General features: G+C 38.3%; 1 protein-coding gene across 22 annotated transcripts in view; it reads right to left on the bottom strand.

The window, feature by feature from the left end:
* BCAS1 (brain enriched myelin associated protein 1) overlaps window positions 1-20,024 on the bottom strand; it is a 154,036-nt gene that overhangs the window by 63,973 nt on the left and 70,039 nt on the right. For all 22 annotated transcript variants that reach the window (XM_072633502.1, XM_072633504.1, XM_072633503.1 and 19 more), the window contains 2 exons: window positions 4,232-4,384; window positions 733-777 (listed from right to left, as the gene is read on the bottom strand). In XM_072633502.1, the coding sequence (XP_072489603.1) occupies window positions 733-777; window positions 4,232-4,384 (198 nt within the window). The remainder of the gene's footprint in view (window positions 1-732; window positions 778-4,231; window positions 4,385-20,024) is intronic.

Here is a 20,024-nt window from a genome sequence, read left to right as displayed (position 1 = left end):
AATTGAACTGTGTAACTCAAACCAAGAAAGACAAATAAAGCAGGAGAAATGTACCAGCAAAAAAAACCACATTGTGAGTGAAATTGTCTAGAAAAAAAGATTTTTTAAAGATGTTGTAGTGAAAAGCTGCATCTTTTATCAAGTCGGAATAAATAAGAATAAGGATCAGCATGAGCTCATTTTGAAATCAACATTTACCACTGCTAAAATAGTTTGAGAAAATGAGTTTGGATGTATTTGAAAGATATACATCTTGCACAATGAACAGCCAAAGCATGGAACAGTGACATTTTCCCTTAAACTCTTAAATACATAAAAGAGTTTGTCATCCAGCTGCTCAATTTTTTGATTTTATATTAAGGCTACCATTCAGGGACTCAAGTGGGAAAATAACAACTTTGATTTCCATTACCGTTATACACTCTATTTTGAAACATCTCAATGAGATATGCTTCTACTCTGAGTGACAAGTACACACAACTTAAAATAAGAACCTAGCAGGGAAGTTATGCACAACATTATTAGACATTTTTCTGTGTTATAAAGTAGCATATGAGTATATCTATAATACTTTTGTTTGATTGTAAACTACTTGTGGTCAGAGACCATGTTATTTTTCATCTTTGTGACCCTAATTCTTTGAATGCAGCAAATACCTAACAAATGTTAGCTGAATGAAAGTTATTTGAAGCCTAACTGCAGACACACACATAGATGTATAAAACTACCTACCTTGTCTTCTGAATCAGTTTTAGTTTCAGCTTTGTTAGATGAAACCTTAAATGTTTGAGAAAAGAAAAAATAAATCATTGTTTTTCAGAGTTGCTTGATTTGCAGCAGAGGGTAAAGAATCAAAGAAGAACCAGCAGTCATCTGCTACCTTGAGTGCTCTAGGCTCCCCATCTTTTATGGACCACATGACTCAATGTAAGGTAACTGTTGTTTAAAACAAATGCACCAGAACTTATACATTCACACAATTACAAGATGAACTAGGCTTGTAAATGAAGTAACACATATATCACCTTTGTTAACAGGATGAAGAAGGAGAGGAATGTGAGGAATGGTTGTAGGAAGGCAATCATTACTTCCAATAGTCCATAGCCTCTCTCCCATTCTGAGGCTTCTTTTAGGTAGGGGGAAGGGAACAGGCATTTTTTAAACACCTATTATGTATCAAGTTTGATGCTAAGAATTTTACAAATACTACGTAATTTGATTCTCACAACAACTCTGTGTGGTAGGTTCTATTATTATTCCCATTCTATAGTTGAGAAAATTGAGGCAGAGAGAGGTTAAGTAACTTGCCCGGGGTCACATAGCTAGTAAATGTCTGAGGTCAAATTTGAACTCCAGTCTTCTTGATTCATGGCACACACACACACACACACACATGTGTATGTATGTATATATACACAATATAGTAATATATATTTATATATGCACATACATATATACACACATACACACACTAAATATAGGTATATATACTTACACTGTACATACACAATACACATATGTGTACCGTGCATGTATATAAATAATGTTTGCATGAGTATGCACAGATGTGTATACATGTAGTCACATGAGATATGTAATAGACACATGTGCACACACAAACACACACCCCCTTTTACCTTTTATAGATAAAATATAAAAGTAATAAGAGTCAAAGTTTCTAGACTAATGCTTAGGCTGGCCGATGATGCAATATTAGCGGATCATGTCTTAACAGAAGGGGGATCAAGGGAACCAGGGGAGAGCTGTTTATTGAAGAAAAGTGTTGACTTTGGGGAGTTAGATTATCTAGATGGTTTTCCTTTTGTGTCTGTTTTTGTGTTCTGCTGGGTTAAACATCACCTTAGAGAGAAGTCTTGTACATTGATCTGTACTGTGAGCTGTCTGAGGTTTCAGGCACAGAAAAGGAAATGGAAGTATTTGGTCACAATGATTTTGCACCAAGGTAAATGATAGCTGTGTTTTTGACAATACTTTCTGAGCCTTTCTACTCTTATCCATCCCTGGGTCAAAGATTATAAGATCTTGGCAGTAGTCAACATGGGAGAAACAACACTTATTACAGTTATAGTACCACTGTCCTGAACATGTTTAGATTTTCCACTTTTGGAACACTTTGAAATGAGCCTAGGGTCCATTTCGTAGAATGTTTTTAGTGACAGAAAATCTTTATCCTTTGAGGGTTGGTTCTGATTGGAGGGGAAATAGCTAGAAATCACTGAGAGCCAAGTTTAGCAAATGAATTAGTAGACCAAACTCATCTCATATCAGTGATATGATGAATTTCAGAGCTGGAAGAGCTCTTAGAGTTCATTTAATTCAACCCCCTCATTTAAGAGATGAAGAAATAAGAACCCACAGAGAGGAAGTGACTCATCTACAATGACATAATGAGTTTATGGTATAGTCTGGATTAGAACCCAGATTTACTGATTATCAGTACAGTGCTCTTTCCATTAAGTCAAGGGACAGAATTTTAGGTCAAAATGAGTTGTGACATTAAAGAAATGAGACTAATTTTGTGGCTCATAAACTGGCCTTGAACAGAGTTTCAAAATAGGGCCCCTGAAAACATTTTGAATAATGGCAACATTTGGGGAGTGTTAAAAAACAAGACTCATTTGCATGTATGGGCTCAGCTATGACTTTTAAAAACCAAGGCTTATCATCTGCTAGTTTGGTGCATAGAAAAAACATTGGGTCTGCAGTCAAAGAACTTGGGTTCAAATCATACCTTTGTTACTTTTTAACTTTACCTGATCTTGGGCAAACCATATAGTTTTTCTGGGCTCAGTTTCCACATTAAAACATGAGGGGTTGCACTAGATGGCAGCCAAGTGGCGGAGTGGTTAGAGCATTGGGTTTGGAGTCAGGAAAATGTGAGTTCAAATCTATCTTCAGATATTTTCTAGCTGTGTGACTCTGGACAAGTCACCTAACCTCTGTTTGTATCATTTTACTCATTTGTAAGAATGGGATTAATAATAGCACCTATCTCCCAGGTTTGTTGTGTGCATCAAATTAGATAATCATAAAGCACTTAGCACATGCCTGGCACATAGTAAGGACTATATAAATGTTAGCTGACATCATCATTATTAATATATTCCCCCTAAGGTCCTTTCTAATTCTAAATTTATGTTCCTAGATACATTTTATTGTCCTAGGTACAGAGGCAATCATTTGGAGGTGGTGGGGGGATGAGAATGATTCAGGTAGTTTTAAAAAACTAAATCTTTTCCTATAACTTAATATTGAACATCAAAATGAACAATCAAACTTAGTTAAGAAAGTTCAGTATTTAGTATTTATACTTAATTTCAAAGTGTAAAGTACCATACAAAATATTTTTAGTCACTCCAAAATCTAGCTCAGGTATTTTTTCCTTTACTCATTAGCGTTAATTATTTCTGTTGTCTATTTCAGTTTGGCTATGATGAATGCAAGCACACTCATATCTGAGGATAATCTCATTTTCTAATACAAGTGGTAGAAAGCTAGGGTTTTTATATGTGTGTTTGGAATAGGACTTCTGAGTTACTCATGGTCACTGAGGCTGATGGCCTCATGTCTGGATTTATTCCCATGTACCCATTTAGACTGTGTGTTCTATAACCAATAATAACAAAACTTTCCTCAAACCATCCTATGAGACTGTTAGTACAAGAATCATTTTCTCTGTTTGATGAGGAAACTGAAGTTCAGAGAACTGATCATCAAAGGATTTCAAGTGCATAAGAACCTTTTAGATAAGCTAACCCAAACCCTTTCATTTTACAGGTGAGGAAACCAATCCACAGAGAAATGGGAGGTGGTACAGTGGATAGAGTGTCTGGCCAGGAGTCAGGAAAACTCATCTTCTTAGTTCAAATCTGGTCTCAGATACTTACTAGGTATGTAATCCTATACAAGTCACTTAACCTTGTTTGCCTCAGTTTCCTCATTGTAAAATGATCTAGAGTAGGAAATGGCAAACCACTCCAGTGGCTTTGCCAAAAAACCCCCAGATAGAGTCATGGAGAGTTGGACATGACTGAAATGAATGCACAACAGCCCAATGTCTCATAGATAGTCCATGGGGAAACTCAAACTTGAGATCTCCTGACTCCTAGGCCAAAACTCTTTCCACTACGCCATATTGCTTCCAAAACCAATAAATACTTTAAGAAAATACAAGCTTGAGGAAAAAAAAAAGGGAAAGAAATACACTTACCAGTGTTTTAAAGAAACTCATGACGGGATTATTGTTCTCTGTTATATTTACAGTCTCCTGCACAATTTCAGGTTTCTTTACGTCTTCAGGGACTGAGGAACTGACACCCACTGGATTTTCCTGTTCACTCTGTTCCTTGCTGTCAACTATGTCCTAAAAGCAAGCAGAGTTTTCACAGTTTGGGCTTGTTGAATGTGGACTGGAATAGCAAAGCATTATTGGTCATTTGCATCCCTTGGCCCTTGCACACCCCGAATTCCAGCCATACTTCTTCTGCCTACATATATAGAACAATCAAGGTCTTTACAGGATTCACTCTCCCTTCCCCCTTCCTCAAGTTCTAATATATGCAGCATTTGCTTTTGGTTGGAAGCTCATTGTTTTGAGCCACCAGAGAACAACAAACACAACAGTTCAAGTTGCTATCAAAACAAAAACTCTTTTCTATTAATTTTGCAAAGCGGTTGTGAAGCCCGGCAGGAATAGGGTGGCAGTGGTTTTAATCTTTGTGGCCTCCGTGCCTAAATTCTTTGTGCGTATCCACAGAGGCACCTCTGATTGACTGATTGCAATTTCTAGGCTAAGTTTTAATATTAAGAAAGGAACAGAATTACATTTTCAAATGTCTCTGCACTCTAGAATTATCAGTGTTTATCATCATTGTAAGGAAGGGTGGATGTGACAAAGAAAACTTTTCTGGCGTTTAGCCTAGAAGGATCCAGGGTACCTGCTTGCTTGTGCATCAGCCCTTAGCACAATGCATAGTACAGCTCAGGTACTCTGCAAAGGTTTAGCAAAGGAATAAATGAAGGGGAAGGACAGTCATTTATCTACTTTTCTTGGTAGGATCATCTTTCTTTGTAGCCTTAGGGACCATGGTAAACTGACATAAGGAGCTGTAATAGGCACATAGCCAGTGTTCAAGAGATGTATTGATCAGTTGGTTGGTTGGCAATTGCCCATGTTTTTGGTCAGCTGAGGCCAGAATTTGAACAAAACATCTAGATTTGTCCTTTTTTCTCAAGTCTTTGTGTTCCCTAGGCAGCGCAATGCATTCTGTGTAGTTTATCTCAAAGTAAGTACCTATGGGCCACGAAGAACAGAATTTTCTGGCATGAAAATACATGTAGGGGGATAATGAGTAGATCTATAATTTCAGTGCTATAAGGAACTCTTGGACAAGGAAATTCCTTCTCCCAGTGCAGTTTGGCATCTTCTCTGCATTCTGTGATCTTAGAGAGTTCTCTAGAGCACTGAGAGGATAAGTGTCTTGCCTAGAGTTCCACAGCCAGTCTATGTCCATGACAGGACTTGAACCCTGGTCTTCGTGGCTCCAAGGTCATCTCTTTGTCCACTGGGATGTGATGTCTCTCATGTACCTTTATATAAAGACATATTTCAAAATGCCCTCTCTTTGTACTCCATCGTATACTATTCTCTAGGTGGCTGTCAAATTTTTTTTTTGGAGGCAATTGGGGTTAAGTGCCTTGTCCAGAGTCACAGCTAGTAAGTGTCTGAGGTCAAATTTGAACATAGGTACTCCTGACTCTAAGACTGGTGTTCTATCCATTATGTCACCCAAATGCCCCAGCTATCCATTTTGGACCCCTCTTCCCTTCCCCTTATGATCACACTTCCCTCCTTATGACTGGGCATCTTTGGGAACATTTGTGCAGAGCAGTCATTGGCAAAACTGTTCCAGCCTTACAAAGTGGGTGTTAGGATTTGTCTTTCTGCTTCCCTATGTACTTGTCTTATCCAGTGACACTGAATCATCAACCTAGTAGTTCTAAATGAGATGCCCTTGGGAATTTGCTACCTTAATGGGAACTATGTAAAAGTTCTGTGGCTGAGGCATGGGATTATTTCAGTAATTCAGGTCTTCTTGGTATGGTTGTCTCCTATCTGGTCTTCTGTCTGCTTTACTTTACCCTTTAGTTCTTATGAGTATCTTGATTCCTTAGTAACTGTCCAGAATTTCTCCACCTGCCTTGCCTAACTATTCTGAAACATGGTACTGGGCAGTATGCTGCTCTAGTAGCCAGTGGACTTGTGTTCTCACTGGCTTCCTGACCATCACCAGCTTTGTGACATTGGATAAGTCTCTACACCTTCTGAGTCTTCATTATATAGTCTGTACTTATAATCTGGCTTATAGTATCACTTGATTGTGTTCTCTGACACTTTAGGAATATAGGATTTTATCAGGGTATGTATTCCCTCAACCACTGATTGAGATCACAACACTCCAATGTCACCACAGACAGTCTTTATAGTGTTTCTTGATTCTTCAAAATTCAGCATCTGGTGGACAGATCTCTGGTACTGACCCTTGCCAAACTTAATTAGGCTGGTGCTAGGCTGGCACATTATTCATTACAAATTTGAGCTAGAAGACTTCTAGCTTATTAGAATATATCACAGACTGCATTCATCTGGGCTAGCCATTGAAAACCACCAGTTATCTGTGTGCGACAACAGGTCATTGGCAAGTTTTAGGGGAAAATTCGATTATATGCCATTGTTTATTTAAAATTTTTAAATTTTTATTCTGACCTTCACATACTGAATAAGGTGAGCATTTTTACATACAAAGTAAAACAGAAAGAAATGATGGTACATCAAACTGAGAATCTCTACGATCTCCATACAGCCTATTTCTTCTTTTAAGTATATAAGAAATTCAACATGTAACCTTCAAGCTATCTTCCTTGTCTGTGTTTCCTTCTGGTTTTCCTTCTATTCTCTTCCATGCACTTTTAAAAAATTCTTCAATAGTCCTCTTTTCTCTCTCTCTCTCTCTTCCCTCTCCATCTCTTTTGTTGTTTCTCCCTCCTCCCTCCCTCCCTTCCTCCTACCCTCCCTCCTCCCTCCCTTTCTTCCTTCCTTCCTTCTTTCCTTCCTTCCTTCCGTCAACTCTATTGCTAATTCTCCTTTCCCACTTCCATGTCCCTAAATTAATAAAAGATCACCCTTGAAAGAAATATACAGCCTTAAGCAGAACAAATTCTCACATTGGCTATGTGCAAAAATTATGCCACTGTTTATATGTATGTTATGTATGTTAGTCTTATTTCTCTGAATAGATTGTAAGATTCTTAAGGGACGGAAACATGACTCATATTTTTGTGGAGCCTTCAGAGGGCTCAGCGTGATTCTGAGCACTGACTCGTTTCAGCTGAGTGTGAACATTTTCACATAAATATTGTTTACACAGTCTAGAGAATAATATTTTACATTTATAGAGTAGCTTGAGGTTAGTAAAGTACTTCACATGCATTAACTCATTTGTTTTTCCTAACAACCACCTAAAGTAGGTTTTGTTACTATGGTTGTTGAATCACCTTTCAGTCTTGTCCAATTTGGGGTTTTCTTGACAAAGATACAGGAATGGTTTACCTTTTCCTTCTTCAGCTCCTTTTGTATCAAGGAAACAGAGGCAAACAGGGTTAAGTGACTTGCCCAGGGTCACATAGTTAGTAAGCGTCCAAAGTCAGATTTGAACTCACAAAGAGGAGTCTTCCTGACTCCAGGTCCAGCACTTTACCTACTTTACCACCTAGGTCCTGGGTGTTATTATCATCTCTATTTTCTACAGATGAGGAGACTGAGGCTCAGAAAGATTAAATGACTTGGCTCAGGTCACATAACTATTAACTGAGATAGAATTCAACCCTAGGTCATTCTTAATTACCTCAAATTTAACTGGCTCACTATTAAGTGAAGTTAGGTAACAATGAAAGAAGGGACAGTCCTTTTTATAATGGAAAGAGCCCTGGTTTTGGAGTTAGGAGACCTAAAGTAGTATTCTGGCTTTTTTTTTTAGCATCATAAAATCTTTCGCAGCTATTTTCAATTCACTTTTAGCTTTTCATTAAAGTACGAGGGTCTGTGTCCAAAGCATGAGGCTCTGGGACTTGGCACTGTCTCTTTTACAACCTTGAATTCCTTCATTGGAAAGTGCTTTGTTTTCTAAGAAGTGATGTGGTCAGCAACCTAAGGAATAAATTATTCCAGAGTTGTAGCTGTTCCTGTTAGAAAATTTCTGATTATGAATGAGCTATAAAAATTGTGTTCTGGGAGTACACTCATGGCACTTACAAACCCTACTCCTGAGACTAAGGCAAAATTATTAGCATTAAAAATGGTAATCTCTTGGATGACCTCAACTACGTGGACTAGAAGTTGAAAGTTAGAATAGTAATTTTCTATCTCTTCAATGCTTATTGAAACAAAGGCAATTTTTGTTATGGTTTTACAACAACATTTTCTGTTGTACTTATCATACAGGTTTATTTGATGTCCCTGAAAAGGTAAGCCTTGAGTATACTTAGAGTTTCATAGGAGGAAATGCTCTTACACTAAAAAAATTATTATGCACTAGGAATAGTTACAAGGCAACATCTTTTCTTCAAAAGACTTTAAAAGAATAGACACCATAAATTCAGTGAGGTGGTACACTGGATAGAACACTGGGCTGGACTTCAGGAAGTTCAAATCCAGCCTCAGACACTTACTAGCTGTGTGACCTGGGGCAAGTCACTTAACATGTTTGCCTCAGTTTCTTTATCTGTAAAATGAGCTGGAGAAGGAAATAGCAAGACACTTCAGTATCTTTGCAAAAAAAAAAAAAAAAAAACCAAACCCAAATGGAGTCATGAAGAGTCAAACACAACTGAGCAACAACAATAAATTCTAGAATCTCAGACGCTTGGAGCTGGCACAGGTCTGACTGTGTGTCCTTCCCCATTCAACCCGTTCCCCACCTCAGTAAACTCCAGTGGTTGTCTCTTAGTTCTAACATCAAATATCAAATGCTTTAACAAAAGCTGTTCATACTTGCCCCTTTCCTACCTTTCCTTTGTAGTCTCTTCTATGTACTCTAGGACCCATCAACACCAGCCTGGCTGTTACCCTAAAGCAATAATGCAGGACCTCATCCCACCACACTCAGTTTTTCACTGGCTCCCCACCATACTAGAATACTGGCACTCCTCACCTGAACCTTCAGGTTTACTTCAAGACTTGGATTAAATCCAGTTTCTAAAAAAGTTCTTTCCTGCCTTTCTTCCCTCCACCTTACTCCAGTGTCTTTCCTCTGAGATTACTATTCTACCCTACAGGTTATGGTTTTTGTTTTTTGAGGCTACGGTGGTTAAATGACTTCCCCAGGGTCACACAGTTAGTATGTGTCTGAAATTAGATTTGAACTCTGATCTTCCTGACTCTGGGGCTATCCACCGAACCATCTTGCATGTTGTCTCCCCAGTTTGCATGTGAGGCCCTTGAGGACAGGGATTGTGTTTATGTCTTTCTTTGTCTCCTCAGGTCTTTGTATAGTGCCTGGCAATGGTTGTCAACTGACTGCTGGCTAGCTGGAAAGGACTAGGTAGATCAGTCATGGATCTAACCTCACACCCCACTGATCCAATTCAATTAGAAAAACATCCAAGTACTCACATTGTACCCAGCTCGGGGCTAGTTCCTAGGGACTCAAGTTTTAAAAAGAAAACCAGTCCCTGTCCTCAAGAGGCTAAGAGAGATAAGTAAATACAAAATAAACACTAAGTAATTTGACTGGGGATGAGGCAACACTAACAACTGGGAAACTTCAGTGTTTTCAGGATCTAGGTTTTAGGTGTGGAACTTCTAGGTGTGCAAATTACAAGCATTCCAGACCTTAGTAAATACTCTCATGTGTTCTGGTGGCCAGAAAAATTAGTCATCTGGCAGCAAATTTCAATACAGCTTCAGACACTTTAATAGTTATGCGACCCCTGAGTAACTTAATCTGTCAGCCTTAGTTTCTTCATGTGTAAAATTGGGGATAATAATAGATGAAACACCCAACTCAAAGGATTGTTGTGAGGATAAAATAAGATGCTATTTATAAAGTGCTTTGCAAACCTTAAAACACTATAGAAATGCTGGGTATTATTAGCTATTATTATTCTGATTCTGGACCCTGCTGTACTTAGCTAGGCTAATCCTTGGGCAGCTAGGTGGTGAAGTGGAAAGAGTGCTGGGCCTGAAGTCAGGAAGACTCATCTTCCTGGGTTCAAATTTGGTCTCAGACACTTATTAGTCATGTGATCCTGGGTGAGTCACTTAACCCTGTTTGCCTTAGTTTCCTTATTGGCAAAATGAGCTGGAGAAGGAAATGGCAAACCCCTCCAAATATCTTCTCCAAGAAAACCCCAAATGGAATCACAAAGAGACATAACTGCCCAACAACAACATCACGGTTTTGGTACGGGGCCCTTCTGCACTTAGCTAGGCTCATCCTGGGATACATCAAGTCTCATCTTGTCTCTGAAGCCTTCTTTGAATACATCCATCCTAATAATAACAGTAACTAACATTAATATAGCACTTACTGTGTTCCAGGCACCATGTTAAACGTTTTTACAATTATAATCTCGTTTGATCCTTACAGCAATGCTGGGAGGTAAATACTATTATTATCCCTATTTTACTGAGGCAAGCAGAGGTTAAGTGACTTGCTTGGGGTCACACAGCTAGGAAGTCTTTGGGTCCAGATTTGAACAAAAGTCTTCTTGATTCCAGGCCCAGCATTAAAAAAAAAAAAAATCTCTCCATTGTGACATCTTAACTACTCCTATGATTTTTCACTCTTCTGAACTCGTAGGAGAGAAATAGGGACTTGATACGTAGTAAGCTGCATAGACCTTAGGGTTTTGTATATACCTAGAAATTAATATTGACTTTAATATAACAGAAGTAGGGTAAATTACACAAGCATATTTTGATCAAAGATTGTGAAAAGGGATTGGCATGGGGATAGATTGATTATATTCAAGGAGTAGTAAGAGGTACCAAAATATTTATTTTTTTAAATGAAAAATTAAAGCATATTCCTCTCCCTAAACCCCCACTCAGTTTTGACCAGTCTTGATTTCATCAGTATGAACTTGGTAAGGAAACTCCCTCCACTGGTGCATATCTGTAACTGCTCTGCAGTTTATAATTTTCAAGAATTGCCTGGGGTCACCGAGAGATTAAATGACTGAGCCAATTTATATCAGAAGCGAGACCTGAATCCAAGTTTTCCCAACTCAGAGATCAGTTTTCTATGCAGTTCTCCATGTAGCCTCTCATACTTAAAAAAAAGCTATATATTTGTATGCATAATCTTTAATGCCATTGGGATTGTTTCAATAATGAATTCTACTTTAAAAAAAATCTAGAGTTTTGAAAGGAAAAAGTGTGCTAATTGTTTTTTGATTAACTATGATTATGAAACCTAGCAACCATGAGGTCATAACCAAGGCATCTTTGGTCATTTGGTGCTAGTGTGTCCAAGTAGACCAAGTGCTGAAGATTAAATAAACATCCTCCTGAATGCTCATTATATGACTTTAAACCAACAACAGTAAAAGGTGTGTCACATCCCTGACACAGATAACTTTGGTAGTGGGAGCTCATCCAACTCCGTTCTTGCTTTCATCCTAAAAAGAGTCACATTCCTCTTTTCATTCCATTTCACCTCCACTTAGCTCATCAAGTATATCCCTAATTTTTCCCTCATTAAGTATATGCCCAATTTTATCTTTGGCTAGCTTGAGGATCTCACAGGTTTAAAAAGGAGTCAGAATAAGGGGACCTGTTGTATCTATGAAACAAAATCTGCTTGTTTCCTTGAGCGTTTTGCTCAGTGACAGTTTTATAGCCTTCCATCTGGAAGCTGGGGTAAAGTATTCTTGCCTGGGAGGATTAACAATGCAAGCTTTGTAAATCCAGAGATGAATGAAGAGGCAAATAGTAACGAATCCTTTGACATACATACAAAGGTAAAATATGAAGGATGACTTCAGATGTAGGTGTGTTTGTGAAAGCAAGCAAAAATGCCCACATCCTATTAATACTGCCAACCATGACCCTCCAAGTCAGTAGGAAACCACTTTCTCCTTCTCCCAGGACTTTGAAATGTCCGAATCTTTACTAAATTCCTGACATTCTTCTTTCTACGTGGAGTCCCAAAGCATCTGTGTTGCAACCAGCTGACTTTACTTATACTTCATAAGGTTGAAAAGTAAATATGAGGATGTTTTGTTCTGTTATGAATATTTTCATTATGCATATTCATTAGTGCATACATTTTCCTTAATGCATGAATTTCAAGAATTTGTACTCATTGCATTTTGGGAATATATTTCCATCTTGAAATATTTACTTTTCTTTTGAGATCTAGAACTCAATGATCAACATTATCACTAAAATTCAAATAATACATTAAAGACATTTTGTAGATAAGGAGAATGGAAAGTGGTGTGACCAAGGCTTCACAGGTAGAAAGTAGCAGCCAGTCAATCAATCAGTCAAAAAGTATTGATTAATTGCCCACTATGTGCCTGGCACTGTGTTAGATACTGAGGAGACAAAAATAAGACAGCCCCTGCCTTCAAGGAAGTTACATTCTATAGGGAATATATATTTCATATATGCTATTGGGGACATATACACACCACACATATATATACATATATGCACATACTACAATTCTAAATATTATAGGAAATATATTCTACAGATATTAGGGGGTACAGTGGATAGAATGCTGGCTCTAGAGTTGGGAAGACCTGAGTTCAGATCCAATTTCAAACACTAATTAGCTGGGTAACTCTAGACAAGTCATTTGACCCCTATTTGCCTTTTGCTTCAGTTTTCTCATCTGTAAAATGGGAATAATAATAGCATCTATATCCCAGGGTTGTTATGAGCATCAAATGAGATAATAAATGTGAAGCACTTAGTACAGTGCCTGGGTCAGAGGAAGTCATAAGTAACTGTTAGCTATTAATTATTATTATTAGGAACATACAGTTTGAATAAATACAAAATAAGTAGCTAGTAAATACAAAGTAATTGGGGAGGGAAGGCATGAGCAGTTGTGAGTATTGGCATTTTTTTCTTTTAAGAAGACCTCATGTGGAATTTGGGACTTGAGTTGACTTCTGAAGAGAAATTTTCCAAAATGGGGAATTGCCTATGCAAAAGCATGGAGAGAGGAAATGGAATATTGGATATGAGGAGCAACAAGTCTTCCAGTTTGACAGGAATGTACTGTTTATGAAGGAGAATAATGAATCATATGCTTGGAAAGGTAAACTGAATCCAGATTGTGAAGTATGTTGAAACACTAAACAAAGTTTATATATATTTTTTTATCCCAAAGGCAATAGGGAACCACTGATGATCTTGAAGAGGGGAATGATGTGGTCAAACAGAGTCCATTAAGTTGTTTTTCAGTTGTTCCTGACTCTCTGTGACCCCATTGGGGGTTTTCTTGGCAGAGACACTGGAGTTGCTTGCCATTTCCTTCCCCAGTTCATTTTACAGATGAAGAAACGGAGGCAAACAGGGTTAAATGACTTGTCTAGAGTCATACAGTTAGAAAGTATCTAAGGTCAGATTTGAACTCAAGAAGATGAGTCTTCCTGACTCCAGACCCAGTACTCTATCCACTCTGCCACCTTAGTGGTCCCTAAACAGAACTTGGCAGATAGTAAATGATTAATTAATGCATTTTCTTTTCCTTCAATCTCTCCCTTTCCTTTTTTCCCCTTCTGTTCTCCTTTCCCTCTCTTACTTCCTCCCCTTCCTCCTTCATTCTTCCTTCCCTCCCCGGCTTTCTTCCTTCTTTCCTATGCAACAGTCTATGCAAGAGATGATGAGATCCTGAACTATTGTGGTTATGTTGTGAATAGAGAGAAGGGAACAGATGTGAGAGAGGATATGGAGGTGGTCAACAAGATTTGGAAATGATATATGGTAGGTGAGAGAGATTAAGGAATAAAGAATATCACTGAATTTGAGAAGCTAGGGGACAAGAAGGAAGGACCTGTCTTGGACAGACATAGAGAAGTTAGGAAGAGAAGTGGATTTGGAGGGTAGTCCTGTTTTGGACATCAATCAATTAGTCAATTAATAAACACTAATTAAGCACCTCCTATATGCCAGGCAGCCAGATGGCACAGTGTTGGCCTTGAAGTCAGAAAGATCCATCTTTTTGACTTCAAATCTGGTTTTAGATACTTATTAGCTATGTGACCCTGGATAAGTCACTTAATTCTGCTTCAGCTTCCTAATCTGTAAGATAAACTGGAGAAGAAAGTGGCAAATCACTAAAGTATCTTTGCCAAGAAAATCTCAAAAAGGGTCACGAAGTATCAGACATGACTGAAACGATGGAACAACAACATATGCCAGGAACTGGAGGGAGTGATCCAAGGCTGAGGCTTGGCTGGGCATAATTGGCAATATGCCAAGAGGGCTAGGAATCAATAGAGGAGAAAAAGTAAAGTTGAACTGACTTGCTAATGGGTCAAGATGGGGAAAAGAAGAGAGTGGTTAATGCAGGAGAGATACCTTGGGAGATTATTAAAGAGTCTAGGTATTGGAGGTCATGGTGTGGATGAAGAGTAGGGTTTTGTAAGGCAAGGCAGAGGAAGAGGTGAAAAATCAATAGATTATGGTCAGATAAGGGAATTTCAGAATTCTTGAACATAGAAGTAGTATGTCTGTAGCTGGTCAAGGATATGACCATCTTTGTAAGTGGCTCAGATGGGGTAGAGGAGTAGTTAAGAGAAAGTGAGTAGGCTGAGGAATTGAGTTTTCCTACCATGTTGAGCTTGAGATGCCCACCCAGGGTATTTAGTGGGAAATATCCAGTAGAGGTGATAAGGGACAAGATCTCAGAGAATGATCTAGGGTTAGATAAATAGAGCTAGAAATCAAAATGTATCTTCAAAAAAGCTGGAAATTTTTTTTTGGAGAAGACCAGATATATGAAGGAATTAGGTAATGAAAGAGGGCAGTAGATGATAAACCACAAAATTGGGAGGCTGTATGGTGACAGTGGAAAGGGAGCTGGAATTGCAATAAAGAGAAATGAATTTGAGTTCTAGTTTTTACACTGTGCAATCACAGGCATGGTACTTCATTCAGAAGAATATAAATTCCTTGGCAAGCAGGCTTTCTCTTCCCCCATTTCTCCTCTCCTCTCTTCTCTTCCCTACCTTTATCTCTCTCTCTGGGTCTGTCTCTGTCTTCCCCTCCTCAGGTACTTGAACTCAGGTCTTTCTAGCTTAAAGACCAGTTTTCCATACTGCCTTTCTTTATTTCCTTCCTTCTTTCTTTTTTTCTTTCTTACTTCTTTTCTTCCTTCCTTCCTTCCTTCCCTTTCTTCTCTCTTTCTTTCATTTTTGTTGTTTCCCTCAATAGATGGTAAGCTCCTTAAAGGTAGGGACTCTTCCATTCTTATTTCTATATCCCTAGCACTTTTATCACCCACTCCTGCTCTTCATTATCATCTGTCACCATAGCTATATTATTATGCTATTTTTAGTGTGGTTGCAGCTCACTCTAAAGTTAAGGCAAATCCTTTTTTGGTGAGGTCAGTAAATAAACACTTATTAAGTACCTGATGTGTGCTAGACATTGTGCTAAGCTCTGGGGTTGCAAAGAGAGGCAAAAGATCATCCATGCTCTCAATGAGCTCACAGTCTAATAATGGCTGTGATGTGAGAATATTTGACTTTCAGTCACAAAGATAAATGCTGTTCAGGAAACATCAGAGCTATTCATTTAAGGATCCAGGTGTTCAATCTACAAGTTTTGAGTTTTTATGTATAGAGGAGGTAACCTATGCTTTCTCTTTCCTTTTGTCTTCAAAGAAGAAACATCCAACTGCATTAGCTCAGAGATGACAATTGGTTGCATTGAAAGGATGCCCCAGCTAAACATGATTATATATAATAAGAACAATATGGCTTTTCTGATGTCTCCCTTTGTTTCCTCATAATTTATAGTTGCTATAATGGCTGTACTGCAATCTGGAGTCCAGTCTCCTTTAAGTTGTATCTACTCTGTTATAGAGAAATGGAAAACTGAGACATCTCAGATAACCAAGGTTCCTTCTTTCCTCACAAAAATGATCTGAAATGAATAAATGAGGGGAATGGACAAGATCTCTAAGGTCATATCCATCTCTGAATCTTTTGATCTGACTTGAGTGAAAGCTTTGTTCAGATTCTCTGACTGATCACTTAGTGTCTTATTTCATGGGATTCAGAACAGGAAGAGATTTAGAGATAATAATATTTGTCCAATCTCCTTTTACAGATGTGGAAACTGAAGTTAAGAAAGGGGAAATGAAAAGGCCAAGGACACGTAGCAAGTAGGAAAGACAGGATATCTTTCAAATCTAACACTCATTTTACTATAGCACATTTCTAATAATAGTAATAGGTCCTATCCTCTCCCTCAATTAATGCAATCACAAGGTGTTAAGTGTAAGAGTAGTCAGATAAAGCAATCTGAATGTGTAAATAAGATGGACTATGTCCTCTGATGACTTTACCAGATGTGAACCTGTTTGGTTCAAGGAGGAATCTTCTTCAGGTGTGCTAACCATGCCTCTGGAAGCTTTAAAAGAGTTAAAGGAATCCACATTTCACCAGTTTAAGAGTAATTTAATATTTATATAATATAGGATCATAAACTCAGAGCTGGAAAGGACCCCAGAGGTCATCTAGTACTTACAATGGATCAGGCAGGCAGTTAAGTAGTATTCTCGTTTTACAGATGTATAAACTGAGGCTCACAAAAGTTAAACGGTTTGCCCAGGAGCACACAGAAAGTATCCAGGCTCAAATTTGAGCCTGGGTTCCCTGATTGTGGCATCTTTTCCATTACACTATGTTACTAACTCTTTGCCTTTTCAGTCTTAAGTCTCATGTCTAGGGTACTGTTCAGCTTTGAAGAATTTTCCCATCAGTGAACAGGACTATACAAAAACACAACCTTCTCACCACTTTACATCTGTTAGATAGTTTGAGCTGCAGGTCTAGAGAACGAAAAGGAAAATTCCATTTCTTATCCCACCTACATATTGCAACAGGATAAGACCCAGCCTCTACCAGGCCTCTAGACAATTACTCAGTATTTATTTTGTTCCTTTTCCCCACCATGGAAACAGGGTGATCAGCATATGGGTGAGCTTAGATCGACAAAACAAAGGAGGGGGTGGGTCAATGCTGGAAGTGAAGGCATTTCTTTTCTAGTTTTTCCACAAAGGAAAAGTAAATTTATAAACAGAGAAGAAGGAAATAAAAACTAAACAACTGTTAAAAAACAAACAAGCCCAAACTTGTTTATTGGTCTTGTAAGCTTTTCAAGGACAGAGATGAAGCTTTAGTTTTGACTGCTCTGCTGTAATCCTGGGGGTTTGGGAAAATATAAACTAACAGTCCTAAGTGATTACTTGTTCCACTCTAACTTGTTTTTGCTCAAATCATGCCAACTGATAAATGAGTGTTATCTGCCTAGAGGTCTCATGCCAGATACTTAGATATTCAGAAGAATCTATGAATGATCTCAGCAATGCGGGTCCTTTGTCCACTTATGTAGATTGCAGCTCTGCTTCTCTTTTCCCTCCATGCCTTTTCATCTTTATGGCATTTTTATCCATGTCTTTCCATAAATCCTCCATAGAGGACCTACTCCACATCACCATACGAGCATAGGGCATAGATAGGTTAGAAAGGACCGTAGAGGCCACCTAGTCCATTTTATAGATGAAAAAACTGAGGCCCAGAGACATCATAGAATCAGAGATCTAGAGATGGAAGGAAACTTAAAGGTCATTTAATCTATTCTTCTTCATTTTACAGATGAGGCAGCTGAGGCCTAGGGTGGTTAAATAAGTAACTTGTCCTAGGTCATCCAGGTAGATGGTGACAGCCAGTATTCAGTCCCAGGTCCCATGATATCAAAGCTTCTTTCCACTGTGCCTCTTATTATTTTAATAACTTAAGGTGACTGATATGGCTACTCAGGCTTTCTATCTATGATCCACTCCCCATCTGTCCTGCATTTTCCATATATGCATGTTCTTTATAAAATGTCTTTTATGTCCAACTCATTTCTGGTAATATGTAGCAGCTCTTCTTACACCCACCATGTGCCTTTCCAGTGCCCTGTGGTTCACCTGAATTTTGATTCTTCTGAGAATTTTGCCATAGTGACTCACCCACGAAACTGACAAAATGTGGAAAACAGCAGCTCTCTGCTTGCCTATTACTAAAATACAAAATTTTCAGTAGGGTATTTAAAGTCTTCCACTTTAAATGTGACTCTTTCCTCCTTTTCCAGTCATTAATATTGTTCCCTTATGTGTGATCCCCATTCCAGTCAAACTAGCCAGTGGTTACCTCTTCCTGGTATACAATATTCCATGTAGTATCCACTTCCTGCCCACTTCTGCCCATATGAAATACACAGCTTCTTACAAAGCTAATCTCGGTTGCTGCCTCTCATAAAAGCCTTTTCCTGATCTGTTTCCCAATTGAAATTACTTTGTGTATATTTGCACGTACTTTGTATTTACTTCTCTATGTACAAACTGCATGCACTTGGCAGAATGGAAATTCCTCAAGGCTAGAGACTTTCATTTTTGTCTTTGTAGCACTAGCTTTTAGCATAATTCCTGACACAGTCAAAATAGTAACTACAAAAGTTGCCAGAAATGACATAAATTTTATAGTAGCCAGTTGGGTTGTCCCATGTCTGTAATCCCTGCTGTTGGGAAGACTGAGGCTGATGGATTGCTTGAGTTCTGGAGTTCTGAGCTGCAATATAGCTAAAGCTATTTGGATGTCCCCACTATGTCCAACCCTAATACACTATGTGAACTATTGGTAGTAGAGGGCCACCAGGCTGCTTGAAGAGGGTTAAATCAGCCCAGGCTGGAAAAAGGGAGCAGGTTAAAGCTTTCTTGCCAATCACTATTGAGATAAGCCAGAAAGTGACCATCACTGTACTTCCAGTTTGGACAAGATAGGGAAACTCAGTCTCAAAAACAAAACAAAAGGCAGCAAACAGAACAAAATGAAACCTGCACATCCCAGAATGATCATTAGGATCTCAGAGATTATCTAGCTCAACTCCTTCACTTTACAGATGAAGAAACTGGTGTAGAGTGAGAGGGAAGAGGAAAGGAAAAGGAATAAGTACATATTAAGCACTTACTATGTATCAGGCACTGTGCTAAATGCTTTACAAATGTTCTCATTTGATCCTCACATGGTAGGTAGGTACTATTATTATACTATTTTGCAGTTGAAGAAACAGAGGCAAGCAGAGGTTAAGTGACTTGCCCAAGGTCACACAACAGTAAGTATTCAAAGTTGGATTTGAGCTCATGTCTTCCTGACTACGGGACTAGCATTAAAAAAAAAAAAAAAACTTCCTTTGTTACTAAACACACAGACACACAGACACATAACACACTACAGAGATTATTAATTTGGTTTCTTTTGGAAAAGCCAATAAATAAACTGAATTACAGGATCGAAGAGTTGTGATCTTTAAGTCAGTCCTACGTCTTCAAACTGAACAAGTAATTAACAGTCATTTGAATCTAATAATCATATTTGTTCCTATTATTTAGATTTTTTCATTCACAAGTTTCAGAAGCTTATCACATACCCAGGTGAAAGTATTCTCCTCCTACTCACATTCTGCCAGAATACTTTGTTTAGATGGCCTTTTACCTCTTTTACATATACTTTTCACTCCATAACACTGCTTCTTGATTCGTTGTTAGGGTCTCACTACTTACCATTCAGGAGTCTGGAAACCTAAACTCATGAGTTTGTGAGAGGGGGGGCTGGAGTTGTGGGTTGGGGGAATATTTGGATGGTATGATTGTACTTTATGCAATAGTCCTTGTAAAATCTGATTAATGCTAATTGTTTAAATGGAACTGGGG

Source organism: Notamacropus eugenii, chromosome 1 (assembly GCF_028372415.1).
Source record: "Notamacropus eugenii isolate mMacEug1 chromosome 1, mMacEug1.pri_v2, whole genome shotgun sequence".
NCBI classification, from domain to species: domain Eukaryota; kingdom Metazoa; phylum Chordata; class Mammalia; order Diprotodontia; family Macropodidae; genus Notamacropus; species Notamacropus eugenii.
Note: the sequence above shows the minus strand (reverse complement) of the source record. Positions and strands in the feature narration are given on the sequence as shown.